Source organism: Protomyctophum parallelum, assembly GCF_964188405.1.
Source record: "Protomyctophum parallelum genome assembly, chromosome: 18".
Classification (NCBI taxonomy): Eukaryota; Metazoa; Chordata; class Actinopteri; order Myctophiformes; family Myctophidae; genus Protomyctophum; species Protomyctophum parallelum.
This window is the reverse complement of record NC_139716.1, coordinates 17,942,484-17,958,939: the sequence shown is the minus strand read 5'-3', so window position 1 is coordinate 17,958,939 and position 16,456 is coordinate 17,942,484. Positions and strand designations below refer to the sequence as shown.

The window sequence follows — 16,456 nt, the reverse complement described above, 5'->3', positions numbered from 1 at the left end:
ATGAAATAATGCAGCACCAATGTGAACTTCCTTTTGTTTTGTTTATTAAAAAAAAAATCACACCCGTGTGAACCGGGTGAACCCTCTCTCTCTCTCTCTCAACAGTGCAGCAATGTCTCTCTCTCTCTGTTTCTGGCGCCCCTACTGGCCCCTACTGGTACATACTGGTGCTCATTAACGTACACACGGTGTACACGGACATTGCTGGTTGTAGGAGTGGTTGCACCACTTTAACTTTTACAATGTTTCAAAAGTGGCTAAATAGGGCGATCTACAAGCTCAGCACGCATAGCATGAGCTTGTGGCTTGTAGATTGTCTATTTTAGATTTTGCGCGAAGCTCTTGCTTGAAAAATGTACATTAGGTCTATATATATTTGAAAAATAAAAATTAACATTACATTTTGAGACAGTAAGAAAGATTTGGCCTTTGATAACAGGGTTTCTCCCGAAAGATTATAATAAATTCATACCTCGGAATTAACACCAAATATCTCAGAACATACATCTACGGCTTCATGAAGTCTGGAATGAGCCAGGAGGAGTGCGTGCAGCTCACCGCCACCGCCCCGGCCCTGGCGATGGAGAGAGACGGGTCCAGTGGAGGGGTCATCCGGCTGGCGGCCATCTCGGAGAGCGGAGTGGAGAGACAGGTCCTGATGGGGGACCAGCTGCCCAAGTGTTCTACATATTGAACAATATGTGCCAGATGGGATATGTTAAATTAATATCATAGCCTACTCCCGGATACTTAGAATTATGGTATTTGAACATTTCATAAAAAATAGTGTATTTATTGTGAGAAACAACCTTGTTTGAAATGCCTACGTGAGAAAGACATGCAAAATCCTGTATCTGGACTGAAAAGATGGGACAGGTGTTTATAATGCCTCCAAGTACAGATAGATAGGGTAATACATTTCCTATTTACCGACTTATTGTGAAAACAGCCACCGGGAGGTGAAAAGCCTCCGGTTTCCCAAAGATCATACAGAGGGTAGAATTATCTTACAAATACGATAATTATTGCACATCTGGCAACAAGACGTATATATACAATCTCTGAAAAATACCAGGCTGTATCCTTAAACTATACTTGGGCCCGGCCTTGTACACCGAATAGCAACAGTAGCCGATCTGCAGAGAACAATCTTTCACATCATGTCATGTATGATGGCAGTCCTCTCCAATCCATATTTGGTCTCAACAGTGCAGAAATCAGAGTGATCAGTAATCAATGTATTTGGATGCCAGTGGAAGCCTTGGAGCCTTGTGGAACTCCGTATTTGGGAATAGCTGAATTAGTGCTTTTGTAACACATGTGTAATTGTGTATACATCCCACCGTTTCTCAACCAATGGTCTACTAATAATTTCCTAACCAACCAGACAGTCCGGTGCACTTCCCCCTTGAGATTCTAACTCCCTTTTTCTGTTGAATTTCTTGTCCTCAGCAAATGGGCATGGAGTGTCATCATAGGTCACCAGGCCATTCAGTTCACCGTTTCTCAACTAGTGGAAAGAAAATTAATAAAGATCAACAAATCCTAATTAGGCTACTAAATGCATGGTCTGGACATGCAATACCTTCACAGACTGCTAAGTCTGTTTTGGATTCAAAAATAAAATCAGATGCCTCTGTATATATAAATATTTTTTACACTACCCAGGATAGCAAACTCCAGATTAATGACAAATTAACCTATTTAGGACAGGAACCCCCTTTGGGGTAGTTGCTATGTACAGTATAAAGCAGCATACATCTTTTGTAATTTTTGAATAAATAAGACCCAACGTTTTTCAGAACTTGGGTCAGGATTTCATTTTTAGAATCGACCCCAGTCCCAAAGCGTTTGAAATGAACGGTAGAATCCCAACCCAATTTAACTGTATATACTGTAATACAAAGAAATTAGGCAAGGTTTGACAACTTTTATTGAAAACTAGAAAGAGCTTAAACACATCTACTTTTTACAGATGTACAAATTAGTTATGCGCATTACAGTAACCTAGAGTAAACAAATTAGGCAAGAACATTGACATTGTCCAAAATGAGCACACCAGGTTGACGGTTGACTGTAGTTAAATAAAATGTATCCCGTTTCTCAACAAAAAATGACATACAAGGACATCTACAGTAGTTTATAATAGTTAATACATCGGTTAGTTTATTATATACAATAACTTTTTAGCATGTATATTTAAAAATACAATTAGGCACAATACAATTATGTATAAGCATTTCCATTCTCGAGTCGAACCTAATCACCTCCTTCTGCGGTGTACTAATGGTACGTTACTACAGTGTTGTTTTTGGCAGATTTAGATCTTAGTTTTAGTCAGTCTCTTGAATAGTTTTCACTTAGTTTTAGTCACCCTTTAGTATAGTTTTAGTCGACTAAATGTCTTTAGATTTTAGTCGACTAAATCTAGTTGATTTAGTCAACTAAGATGTATGTTGGCGGACCTTGATTTTACACTTGGCGCGTTGTGAGCTTGCGTGCTGAAATTGTATTTTCAGCATGCAAAATGCGTGTAAAATGACTTATACTGGATCTCTTGTCCACTAGTCCCTTCCTAACATTTTAGTCTAGTTTTATTTGTTGACGAAATTGTGAAAAAAGGTAGTCAACGAACATTTTTCGTCTTAGTTTTAGTCAACGAAATCAACACTGCTACATACAAGCATTGTCAGCTACCTGTCACTGACATCATCAAGCCTGCGCCAAGGTGTGGGAGCAATGAGTTAAATATAAAGGCTTAGGCTAAAAAAAACAGGGAACTGGCTACCTATGATGGAAATAATTCATCTTTTTGATGATCGAGTGATAATATTGAAACGAGAGAAAGGTAAGCAAGCAAAAATATGTCTCAGTTTTTTTCCCGAAATGGAGGGGGGGGGGGGGGGGGGCAATATCTTCCAGGCACCCCAAGCTTCTATTTTGAAGGAATCCCAGCACTAATTGTGTTAAAGAGACAGATCCAACTTACATAATTTAAATTATTTTGAGCTAAAATGGCAAGTTTTAGCAAAAGGTGACAAAGCTTGCACCCCTGATAAAAAAGGTTGGATTGGAAATTGTAGCAGCCACTATATGTCGTCTATGGGCGAGAACGTGACCAGTTTAGGGAGGCTGTACTCATTCTTGCTTGACGGTGAGCCGCTCTCTGGAGAGAACGTGACCAGGTTAGGGAGGCTGAATTCTTGCTTGCTTGGCGGCGAGCGACTCTCCAGCGAGTCGAGATCCAGTGAAAAGACTTGACCCGTGGCCGCTGGACTCTCCATGAAGTGCGAGAGGTGATGTGACAAGTGTCGAGACAAAAGGCAGTCTGGCGTCGCCGTCTGCTTCCCGCCGTCCATAAAGGACAGGTCGCTGCACGCCTGCTGGATCCGGTCCACGTGCCGCCGCGCGGCCAGTGGCGTACGCCTGGCTTCCATCGCCAGGGAGGGAATGTCGGGGAGGAGGAGCTCGTCCTCCGTGTCGTCGGAAGCGTTCGAAGTGTCATCGCCGCCCAGGCTCAGCATGCTGTCACTGTCCATCATGTCAGGAAGAGTCTCGTGCTGGAGGCTGAAGTGTGAATCCTCGACGACGCCGGTCCCGATTGGACTGCAGTGGAGAGCCTCCATGTTGGACGAGTCCCCGGACGGCGTGGACGTGTGAGAGGCGTCCCCCTGCTGGTGCAACGTGGTTGCTGAGGCGGGATCGCAGTAAACGCCTTGTGAAGAAGGTGCCTCGGGTGTCCCAAAGGCCTCATCCGTCTCAGCAAGGGGAGAGAAGTATATTCCTCTCAAAGAAGAGTTCCCTTCCAAAGTTGACAACTCTAGACTTTTTTCTTTAACTGCCTTTCGCCATGAGCTCTTTACGTCCAAAACTGAGAAAAGAAACAAAAGAAAGGTTATTTACCCCACTAACAAGCAGGAATATTTGGCTTTCATGGACTAGACTACACAGCAGCAGTCTACCTAGAGAAACTAACGTGTTTCGGCACGCAGGCCTTCCTCAGCGTTTCAAACTAGAGTATGTCTCACAGAGAAGACGTGTATATAGGCTATAAATTAATGTAGGTTACGTTTTTCGGCAGGGATTGGGTTAACAGACCACCAACATAACCAATTGGTGAATAAATTAAGAAAACCTTTCGTGATTTGAAACACTTCTATAACAATTACTAACTCAAGCTCTCAGGGGTCCGTGGTAACTGCTTCCTGGTGGAGAAGGGGTCTCCACCCATAGTGACGAGAAGATCTTCAAGATCCAAGCCCTTGCTCCTTCCATCTGTATGGCTGCTTGTAGTTACAGCATCTGCAAACTGCAAACACGGTCACACACAATCCATTTAAAGCAAACTTGGATCATCTCAGATTTAGCTTAATAGGGTTCAGGTTTCATAATTATGCGGGGCTGTCGCAGTGAAGGATTCCCCCATGGAGATTTCGGGTGACACAAAGACAACAGCGTTTTTGTTTTTTTCTATATTTTTTATCCCACGATTTTGTAAGCCATTTTTCACCCCTGTGTCAATCATGTGATCATGGGCTCTACACACCCTCCACCAACCTAGTCCCCATCTATGGGGGACAAGCGTTTTTGTTTTGAAAAACATATAAGCTAGGGATGCATTGATAATGATATTGTAATGTTACAGAACATTCTTATGAAAGAAATGATCCGGCAACAGCGGCAAAGAAAATTGTACTTGAAGATTATAAATACAACAATTGTTTTAAGCCAAAATCCTATTATGTGCCGTTTTGTCAAAAATAAAAGCATTCAATACATTACACCAGTATCCACATTTAAATCTCTCTTGAAAACCCACCCATGTTCAAGCCTTTTCTTAATCATCATTTTTGTATTATGTATGTTTTGTATCTGTATGCCTGCTAGTACATGGATTGTTTTTTTGTTGTTTTCTCTTGATGTAAAGCACTTTGGCTTGTAAATACCACAGTACTGCAATATTGCAATAGCTCTGTTACGTTATGAATTTGTCTTCTTTAAGACAGGTTGTCGATATCACAAAACTGATTTGATAACAAATATTTATTAATTAAAATACATTTCTGTGAATCTCATAAGGTGGAGGCGTCCAAAGGCGTCCTGTGGCACTGAATGAGTAAGTTAATTCACAGAAAGTATTTAATCCCCAGGGCTAAATGCTCCATTTAATGATTCCTTGGCAGCAGAGAGCAGTCCACATACCTGATCTGCGAGGTTGTCACATTCTCTGTCCAATATGTGAACTTTTTTCTCCATGGCAGACAACTTTGGACGAGGCAGCGCCGTCTTCCTCACGCTGACCTAGAGAAGAGTAGAAGTAGAGTCAAATATCGATTATAAAGAGCAGCTTCACTCACTGCATAACACGCTAACGCCATGGTCTTTCCCTGCGCGTGACGAGGCCGACGCGTTATGATGACTTAACCGGAAATCAACCTGGCTTGCAAGGGCTTCTGGGAAACTGACTCCATTGCAAAGTGAACGAGGAGGTACAGTATGGACAATCTTGGCTCGCTCTGCTCTTTGTTTGTGATATTTTCAGCCGGATTTTCATCTAGAATTATTACGACGCATTGACTCTTCAAAGGTAACTGTAAACATCGGCAGTGACCGTAACTTCTTATAATGTTAATTACGGCAATAAAGGTGTTCAAAAAACATTTTGATATGTATGTATTCATTTCCTGAATGGGAGTCTATCAATAGCCAATTATTGCCATTATGGTTCATTGTTCTTGCCAGTCTTTGTATATTTCATCTTTTTATTCACAATAGTGTTGGTAAATGGTAAATGGTGCATTTATATAGCGCCTTTATCCAAGGCGCTTTACAGAGATTGTGCATTACATTCACCCATTCACACACACATTCATACACCGATGGCAGCGGAAACCATGCAAGGCACCAACTAGCACATCGGGAGCAATTAGGGGTTCAGTGTCTTGCTCAAGGACACTTCGACAGTAACTCTGGGGGAGCCCGGGTTCGAACTGGCAACCTTACGGTTACCATCCAGGCACTCTACCCCTGAGCCACCGCCGCCCATGTTGCGCCTGAGCTGTTTATAATTATTATTTTTTTTCCATTCATTGTCAATGGCATTAGACTGGGTCAAATAATGATTTGATGGCAACGCACTAGTAGTTACTCATGTTCATATTTATGGTTATATTTATTGTAATTATATTTATTGTCATGTCACTTATTGGTGTTAGTGAATCACCTGCCCATACAGTCGTCATCAGTCACGTGATGTGACGACGGGGTTTAAAAGGGAGTTGTCACACATACTGCCGATTGTCACCTGATGAAGGCCGTTCACGGCCGAAACGTTGTGCCTTATTTATGGTGTATTGAATAAAAAGCAAACACCTTGGAGCAAACCTGTGTGCGGACTCTCCTCTCTTCAACGCACTAGTAGCGTCACAGATTGGCAACGTTTGTCATCATGTTAATGCCACTGCCCAGATACATCAACACGCTAGATGTTTCTAACCAACATCAGCAATCTACATATTTAGGTCAGTCACGTTAGTGGGTAGTGGGTACTGCACTGGGTATAACAAGTACTCTGACAAAAAGTACATGGCTTAGCATAAACGGGTGGGGAATGTATTCCCAAATTGAATCGTTCTCGACTTGTGTGGTTCCCCGGGCCGGTTAGGCCGGTGCCCGCCAGTCTAGTTGGTCAAATGATGCACAATACTAGCCTTTTCTTGTTGTGGTAGTGGTGTCGTCTTCACCGGCAGAGATGGTGCCGTTTCAAGGAAATCGCAGAGGGACGTATTCCCCTGGAGTAGCATGTCGGTCGTCGCAACAGGAGTTTCAGCCCTCTCCACTGGTGGTGAGCGGATACTGTTCACACAAACAGGAGAAATGGTGACTGGTCATTTTATTCCACCATCAACCTGATGTCGGACAAAAACATTTAGTTAAGGAAAACATTTCCATTGCAGCATGTTGGTCTTCTGAAGATCCACTATACATGCTTCTGTTACAAAACACAAACATAAAACAATTTATTTACTTTATGCAACTTCAAAAGAAAAAAAAGACACACAACATGAAATAATTCATTAAAATAAAACTTTTGCACGGAAATGCAAGTGTCAGCTCCGTATCTGTCCGTGGCGATTTCTCTCAACTCGCCATGGTCATCAGAGAGCAGGGATTCTATAGGGAGGACTAGTGCCGGACAGAACACTACTCAGACCTGCCCGGGAATCTGTCTCCCAAAGCAAGACAATCAAACCCAATAAAGGCTTGACATCTTGCAAGTACTAACAAACTGACGAATAGGACGAAAAGCAAACTGACGAAAAGCAGATACATTCCACATTCAACCACAAAGTAGGGCTTAAGAGTCGTTAAAATCATTATCCGAAAATGATACAGCCATTACCTTTCAAGGTCAGAATCCACAGTGGTACTTCTCTGGGATTTGGTCTCTGCATCTGAAAATTCTAAAGGAATAAGGTTTACTGTACACCAGCGTTTACCTCGTCTCGTCTGGTTTTGTTTTTCCCATGTACATTTGGAGAAAATCTGTTAAAGCATATTACTAGTTTTGACTCTTTTCACAGCAGACATCGGGAGAGATACAGTACACACACCAACATTAATTGCGGGTCTGTTTCATTTACGCCAAAGCTCCACCAACTGTGTTGCGTTCGGACGACGGAAAAAAGGGGCGAATGCGACGCAACGTCAGCAGTGGAGCACCCTTCATTGATTAAAAAAGGGAACATTCCCTGCGTTGATGCTGACGCCCAATGGCTGCAGTGGAGCTTTGGTGTCGTTATGCATTTAGGGGAGGACAGCATTATGTTATCTGCACAGGATAAGCACACAAATGCACACGCCTATAATTAATGGCATTAGTTTAAGCTACTTGTCAAATGACTGCTGTGAAAAGGGTCTATTAAAAGCAAAGTACACATTTCTATGTTCTACTCACCAAGAAGAATAGCAGGGTATTGGGAGAAGATGTTGGCCCTGTAAGAGGCATCGTTTTCCACGTCAAAAGACAATGGCGCCATGGGTGAGAGGAACGCGAGAGCCTGTCGGGAGGTATTTTAATTAATAATGCAGATCTGACTTAATGAGATAAACTTAGAACTACACAAAGTCATTCTCGCACAGGTATCCGCCAGGTCAGGTGACGGCCAGGGGGCAAAACATCGTGTCGGCCACACCTTAGGCCTGGCAGAGACATTGATAATAATAATAATAATATATACGATTTATATAGCGCTTTTCTGGGTACCCAAAGTCGCAGAACAGAAGTACAGACATTTTTATTAGAAAAACTAGTTAAAAGGTTTAAAAACTAGAAATAAAAATTAAAAAAGGACAAACAAGAAGGGTGTGTGTGTGGGGGGTTATGTAGGGATTAATGTGACAAATCTATCTGTCTTGTTATTGTGAGAAAATAAAAATCATCATCAACCCTATATCGCAGTGGTTCTTAAATGGCACCATGGGATGGTTTCTTGAGGGGGTTCCAATTCCAAATTAACCCTTACATGTCTGTAACTCGAGTTATGGAGGTCCTTGAAATTATACCACTCACTATACCACTGGTATAGTGAGCTGTATTTTTAACCATGTAATAACCTATGCAGTGTTGATTTAATCGACAAAATACCACGACGTAAAATGATCGTCTTTTTTCACTGACGAAAACTAAATGGAAACTGAGCTGTGATGACTAAAAGTAAGACTAATATATTGACAATTTCATCAACAAATAAAAACTAGACTAAAATGTTTGCAAGGGACTAGTGGACAAGAGATCCAGTATATCTCTGCTGTCGGGAGGAAACCTCATAACTACAAAATGTAAAATTTTCAGGAAATAAAGAAAACCTTATATTTTTAAAACAAAGCAATACTGCCACATCAAAGTTGGTGTTGTAACTATATTGTCAATTACTTCCATGAGAGGGGGAGAGGTGGTGGAGCTAGTTGCTTTAACAGATATTTTGAGGGTCCAAGTTAAGAGGTTTTGTCCAAAGCACTTTTTACTACTTTCCATTGGTTCAATAATTTTCAAAATAACACAGGTAAAGGGTGTTCAATAGCACAATAATTGAGTTATGAGGTTTCCTCCCGACACCATAAATAAATATGTAAAAGACAAGTCATTTTACACTTCATTCTGAGAATAGCACATCTACAAGGCCACAATACATTTTAAAATCATATGATATTTAGTGTTTAGTCTACTAAAACTAGATGAAAACTATTCTAAAGACTAGGACTAAAACATTGCTGTCAAAATCAACACTGAACCTCTGAATGCATGAGCTCAACAAGGCCACTCACAGGTTCCTCATTCAGTGGACAGGAACCCTGAAAGGTTCCCCACTTTTTTTCCCATTTCAAGTCCAGCTTCTTGATATCATTCCTCATCTTAGGCAGCTCTATCTTGGTGATCTCATGCCTGGAAATAAAGCATGAGAGAAATTATGACAACTTATTTTCTGGCAGAGGTAAAACATCTCTGTGATAGCCACCAAACCAAAGTATTTTATAAAAATCCAAACCCTCAGAAACGGATAATATTTAAAGGAAGCATCAATTGGAAAGATCTGTGCAAGTGCCTTCAAACAGCTTTGCCTGCAAAAAAATCCATGGTCAAAATGCTGAAATGGTGGAATTGCAGGCACTGTCGGTAGTGGCACACATTGTTCACTAGTAAGAGAACAAAGGATGCCCAGTTTAAGTTTAAAGATAGCACTTTTTGTAGACTTATATAGCATTTGATACATATTTGTTGCAGAGACCCTAATCCATGCATTCATCTCCTCCCGGCTGGATTACTGCAACGGTGTTCTGTTCGGCCTCCCCAAGAAGTCCCTTGACAGACTGCAGTACGTGCAAAACTCCGCTGCCAGAATGCTCGCCCGCACAAAACGCTGGCAGCACATCACCCCCACCCTCAAACACCTCCACTGGCTCCCGGTTAAGTTCCGTATTCACTACAAACTGCTCCTCCTCACCTACAAATCCCTCCATGCCCTTGCCCCACAGTACTTGACTGACCACCTCAAGGACTACACCCCTGAGCGGAACCTGAACTCCTCACCATCAGTCACGCAAAACGGCGGACTCTCGGCGATAGAGCCTTCTACGTGGCAGCCCCTGCCCTCTGGAACTCTCTCCCCTTGGAGATCCGCCAGACTCCCACATTGAACTCTTTCAAGTCTGCACTGAAAAGACATTTGTTCACTTTGGCTTTTGGCAACTAGTTTTGTTTTTAAATCAAGTTATTATTATTATTATACAGACTTATAGCATGTTGCCATGCTTTTTGTTCTTGCTTAATGAAGGTCGTTCTGGATTAAGAGCGTCTGCTAAATGCCTAAATTGTAAAGTCTGTGCCCCATGACCTTAATGCCTTGAATGTCTCTCTGCTTCCCTTCCAATATTTCTTATTCAATGTATTTCTGATCACACAAACACCTTTCCTTGTGTTTAATCTGTCCAATGCTGACCCCTGCTGGTTGGTGTTCAGACTGGTTGGTTCTAGGGATGGTAATGAAAAACTAATAACACATGGAATCTCTTGCTTTTTTGAGTGATGCAACCACTCCCTTACGGAGCTGTGTGTGTGGGTGGCTGGCTGGCTGGGTGCGTCTGAGCACGAAAAGAGCATGGTTGTTTTTCACCACCTGTGCGCAACCTAACACACACACATATTAACTATATGGTGATTTTGGGTGTGCCAGTACAGTGACAGTGACAGTACAGGGTATGAGGGTACAGTAGAGGGACCCCCACACGGTAACTCATTGGGAAGTTGCACCACTCACTTCACACGGGTGCAGGGCTTAAAGCTAAAACAAATCCCAAGACTGAAAAAGATTTTTTGCAAATCTACACTGATCTCATTACATGACCCCTAGTAAATCCTCAGGACTGAAATCCGTCCCCAGGACTGGGAACTGCGGGTGTGATTTTTCTTTAAGTGACCAATATAACTTGCTGGTTAAGTTACATTTTGAGTCAGTATTTTGTGAAATACGTGGTCTTAGTTTACCTACCTCATGCGCAGCAGATCATCCAACACACTAGCCATCTGCAGCCTTTTCTCCTCCAGGCGTTGCAGAGTTTTATTTATCGGAGGGAGGGAGGTGCCAGTTCGATTCCATTCCTCTCTCAGCAGCTGCAGAGCGTGGTTCATCAACTCGAGCACACACAGGAGGTTCAGCTGCCCTCCTTCGTACACATTCCCTGTACTCAACTGGAAAAGAAACATGACAAGGCTTGAGAAAGGGAAAAACAATGTACATTGCGGTAGCGGTGGTTAGGATCCCGGTTTCTGGACCCACATAATCGATGCCACAACCAGAATAATGAACTACCCCTGTTCTTGACCCCCCCCCCCCCCCCCCCCCCTTTGCAAACGTAACCTGTGCTTTCATACAAAACCCTAAGGACTGTAGTGTGCACTGCTCACTCCTTTAACCACTTTCAACTAGCCCAGAGTTATAGGTGCAAGTCAATAAATAATTGAAAATAGCCCATCTACAAGCTCGTGAACGCAAAATGAGCCTGTAGTGTTTGCAGCACCAGCACCACACTATTGCATGGCAAGGTATAAATTAGGAATAAGTGGTGACGGAAAAAATAAAACGGACATCAACTACTCACATGTTGCGGGAGCTGCTCGATCCTGTCCAACAAAACCCGGGGGAGTTTGAGGGTGAAGTCTCTTCCATCCAAGCAGTATTGGTCAACATCTCCTCTCGTAACACAATCTGTCACCCGCCATTCTTCTTTGACTGCTGCCAACAGTCCATCGAATGCCAACCATAGGGCACGCACCTGAATACAAGCAGACGTTGAGTAAAGAGATCTCTTTTCACTTTATATTTATATTTAGATTTTTTGAACATTGAACCAGTGCGCCATTACTAAAACAAAGCCTCAACAAAACCTGACTTTGCTTTTGAAGTTGAATGTACTGTATTTTCAAAACCGATAGTTAAACTGATGTATTAAAAGACCATTTTAGTCAGTGAAAATCAAGCTTAAAATTACATTATCTTTAACAATGCAAGGTGTCTGTTCCCCTTTTTTGTATTGCATTGCACTGTACTGTACTGTACTGTAATGTATTATCTTTTCTGTAAAGGTTTGGTAGTGCAATGTATTGTATTCATTCTTTTCTTGTCTAGTTTTGTTTCATTTGTTGTCTTGTTTGTACGATTCTTTTATGTACATGCTCAGTCATTCCTTTGTGCCTAAACTGAAAACTTTGAATCATAAAAAAATAGATGATTACATTTTGTGTATTTTTTAAGAAACTGACCTCTTGAAATGCTCTGATGAAGACTCTTAGACTAAAAGCCACCCTCAATGTCATTGACAATAAATGGACAATTTTGAGTGTTTGTGTTAACACAAACATTGCGTAACACAATTGATGACGAAGGTGAGGACGCAAATTCTGATTGGGCGGAATGAGATGATTTATGATTGATGATGTACGATGATAAGAGCGCCCCTCACTTCACACAGTGATTTTTGATATCTTGAAAAGGTTCATTCTGAAGCTACCTTTTGAGTTTTCAGTTCCAATTCCAAAGACAGTCCATCCTGTGCAGCATCAACATTGTGACGTCTGAACAAATAGAAGAGACACGAATTAGCCAAAATGTTCTAGTTCTCAAAGGATTTGGGGGTTTGGAGGTTACTTACTTAAGGTGTTCATATTTGGCAAGCTCAGCTCTGTTGTCTCTACTCGATTTCACAATGATCCTGCAAGAAAGACACAAATTAAAATGTGTCTTAGATAACAGATGAACAAGGAATAAGCCTATATTAATGTTGATGTCCAAGAAGGTACAGGAACACAACACAAGTGTGTTTTCATGCACATGCGTATTTAACTTAGTGATTGCATTTGCATGCATGCCTCTGCTGGCGCCGTTGTGCCAACCAATAATTTATAGATAATAATGATCACTCATTGGTTTGGCGATTGGTATTCAGGCCAATAAACAAATGAAAGAGCCAGGTATTAAGTGACAATAATCTGACATGACACAACCCCCGCTCCCAGTCTACTGTAATTTGATACAGTAGATATTGACACATGTAGAATGTGTGCTCTGCATTTCCTAACTATTAACTATTAATGCAATCCTGCTAGGCTGCTACTCCTTGCAAACCAATATCCCCAAATGGCACCAGTCTGCAAATTGTCAGTCCAGACTGCTGCAGCGGTCTCCAAGCGGTTTGGTTGCATTGGTGTAGATTGGCCTTTAATTAGTGATTAATGATGCCTAAATCTTTGCATCAAGATGCACACGTACTGGGCTCGTCTCTGGTACTCATGTAGTAGATGGTCCTGCTCAACGCAGTGTTTCAAGAACCTGGCCCTGGTTAGCTTGTATCTGTTGCTGGACATGTGCAGAGAGGAGGCAGTCATTGCTGCAGTCTCAGGAACCCAGTTTCCATCTAACAATGACACATACAAAGTTCAGAAAGACATCCATTCACCTTGTAAAAATAGAGTTAAGGAGAATGCTTCCCATCTAGGGTAATCATTTAAGAAGCATGTTTATTGAAAATAAAATATACCTGTGGTAAATGTCTTAATTTCCTGCAGCATAACATAGTTGGCCAAGTGAAGCATCAAGTTGGCAAACTTCGGGCCTCCTGGCGATAGAAAAAGAGATGCCACCACTTTGGGTCCCCCACTGTAGTTTTCATCCTGAAAACACAGATTGATTGAATACTTTATTAGACAGAAATGCTAACAGGACAGGGTACATTCATACATTTGGGCTAAAAGGTATACAAGTACAGCTTGGAGCGAGTGTTCTGTAAAACAAATGGGGGCTAGCCTTCCGGTTACCTGTGTGAATAATCTGTTTGTTGTATGACCAATAAATAGGCAGGGCTGGAGCCCAATGAATGGGTGGATTTAAAAACCTCTTACCATTATCTCCCGCATCCATGCACAGGTGATTTTCCGAAATATCGCATCTGCTTGGTGATCCAACACAGGCCAGCAATGTCTAAAACAAAAGCAGGCATTTCCTTTAAACTTAGGCCCATAAGACAGACTGGGATCAATTTACAATTTACAATTTAGGCATTTAGCAGACGCTCTTAATCCAGAGCGACTTACATTTAAGCAAGAACAAAGCATGGGAATACATCACATAAAAAGCATTTATCATGAAACATGCGTAAGCTAAGAAAGTAACAGTGGAATATTTATATAGTGAAACTATACATACACTATACATATAAACTATACATCTTTACTACTATGCTATATATGTGTACTATGGCGTGCTATGACTACATACAATACAATTACAGTGCTGTCTACATAACATGCTATAAGTCTGTATCAAATGCTATATAATCCAACAGAAATGCTATCTAAGGGTTTAGGGTAAGTGCTAAGGGCCATGATGGAGTCTGAAAAGGTGGGTTTTCAGGCTACGGCGGAAGATTGGGAGTGATGCTGCAGTTCTGACTGCAATGGGAAGTGCATTCCACAGTTTTGGAGCCAGAAGGGAGAAGAGTTTGGGACGTGTGGAGCGTTGTCCCGGCGTTTTTAGTGAGGGATCAAGCCGGGTAGGCGAAATTTTGCAACAAAAGATTTATTTTTTATAATGGGATGAATCTAGAGTTGCAATACCCTCCATTGAGAGCCCATTGATCCAAATATGGTAAAAATGTCCGGTCTGCTTGTATTAAACGATGTTAAACTTGTCAGAAGTCACTGAACGACCCTCCATAGTCCATACTACCCGTTTCCAATTTGCACATAATGCAGGAAGCAGCAGCACGACGCATTCATGAAAACTAGTGGTTCTAAACTCCAACACTGAGACACTGAACTTTTCATGAAACAAACACTTTGCAGATAGAAAGAGGATAATTCAAGCTTGCCTTACAGCTGCAATGTTGGCGAGTTTAAGTCGTTAAATACAAGCAAAACTGACATTTCTATTTGGATCAATGGGCTGTCAATTGCAACTCTAGATTCAACCCACTCTAAAATAATCTAGTGTTGCAAATTGCGGCGGCTAGATCAAAAGGTACTGTGGGTACACTACTACACACTAGACACTCATCTCAACAAGAGTTGTCAACGTACCTGTAGGAATCATGAAAACGGGTGGGGTTGAGTTTCTCCAGCAAGAAGTGGCTGACTATGTAGAAAGCATCCTTGTTTGGTTTGTCAAACATATCTCTGAATAAAACATAAATATATCATCACCAACAACAGACAGCTTATTCAAGACAAGTTATCGTTGTAGTATTATTAGTCTTAGTAGTAGTTTGATTGATTGATTGAAGTATTTATTAACAGTCAGTATGCAGAATTACAGTACATTTCAAGCACAACTCAATACAAAAACTGTTAACTGTGGACACCATACATAAAGCATTACACTTGTTTACAATAGTCCACCATTTTCAATTGATCAGAACATTTAGACTTACAAATATACACTTCGATATAGCCAAAAACAGGAAATCATCATAAAGGAGGTAAAAAAGGGGAAGAAAAAATAGTGAGGAAAAGGAAAATGGGTGGGTGGGGGATTCAGATTTTACGGGGGCCAGTTTCGAATTGCACATTTTGGTGGCATAGGAGCGAAATTAATTTAGTCCCTTGTTTGTGCCAAATCTGGGTTGCACATGGTTTGTTGTTGGTGTGGACTTCGTTGACACTAAGGAAGTATTTAAACAGGTACATGGGTATCTTGGTGGTGTATCGAATCTTGTGGACCAGACCCATTGCTGTACTCTGTCGTCAACCCTAAGCCATTCCAGCCTGTCAAAGTGGGCAGGGGTTCGGGGAGTGAGGCCAATTAAGTAGCAGGCTGCCTGACCAGTTTGTTTTGGGAAGTCTGGAGCCTAGTAGTAGTAGTAGTAGGGGTTTAGAATAGTAGGATAATAAACAATGAATAAACTCACATTCCGAGTTGGATATGTTTCACGTTGGTCCTTTTCAGATGTGATGCCGCTGCGTCTGGCCGAAAGCCCTGACTCAGAAGACACCACCACAGATGTGTGCCGTTCGTCTTCCTAATCTTAACGCCCTTAACTCCCTTCGACAACGACATGTTTCACCTTTATGTCGTTTTATAGGATTATCAGTGAATTAATTAATTGCGACCGCCGTCTGACCACAACGACATTGAATAATGTAATGTTAGTTACTCTTACTGCCTCCTGACCGTTAGTATAGATACGCGATCGCTCCTTGACTCATCTAAAACGAGAATCATTGGTATATATAAAGGATATTAGAATATACGTTATGTAAGTTTTGAAACTCCATAGGAAATATTGCGACGCAGACCGACCAGCAGACCAGACCGCCAAATTATTTTGCAAACACGGTGACCCGGAAGTTATTTTTCTGCTTCTTCTCTGGTTTTTTTGATAACTGGTGGAGAACTTTATTAAGGGC

The 16,456-nt window shown here is 41.6% G+C and overlaps 1 protein-coding gene across 1 annotated transcript; it reads right to left on the bottom strand.

Annotated features, from left to right (window-relative positions):
* Positions 1–2,967: 2,967 nt before the first annotated feature.
* haus6 (HAUS augmin-like complex, subunit 6) lies at positions 2,968–16,344 on the bottom strand. The gene is made up of 16 exons (XM_083789341.1): positions 15,958–16,344; positions 15,131–15,226; positions 13,955–14,033; positions 13,594–13,726; positions 13,326–13,470; positions 12,709–12,768; positions 12,568–12,631; positions 11,659–11,832; positions 11,049–11,248; positions 9,328–9,445; positions 7,958–8,060; positions 7,403–7,463; positions 6,711–6,855; positions 5,203–5,301; positions 4,174–4,309; positions 2,968–3,871 (listed from the first exon to the last, which is right to left on the bottom strand). The coding sequence occupies exons 1-16, from the start codon at positions 16,104–16,106 to the stop codon at positions 3,090–3,092; spliced, it is 2,544 nt and encodes an 847-aa protein (XP_083645467.1). The 5' UTR covers positions 16,107–16,344; the 3' UTR covers positions 2,968–3,089.
* Positions 16,345–16,456: the final 112 nt, after the last annotated feature.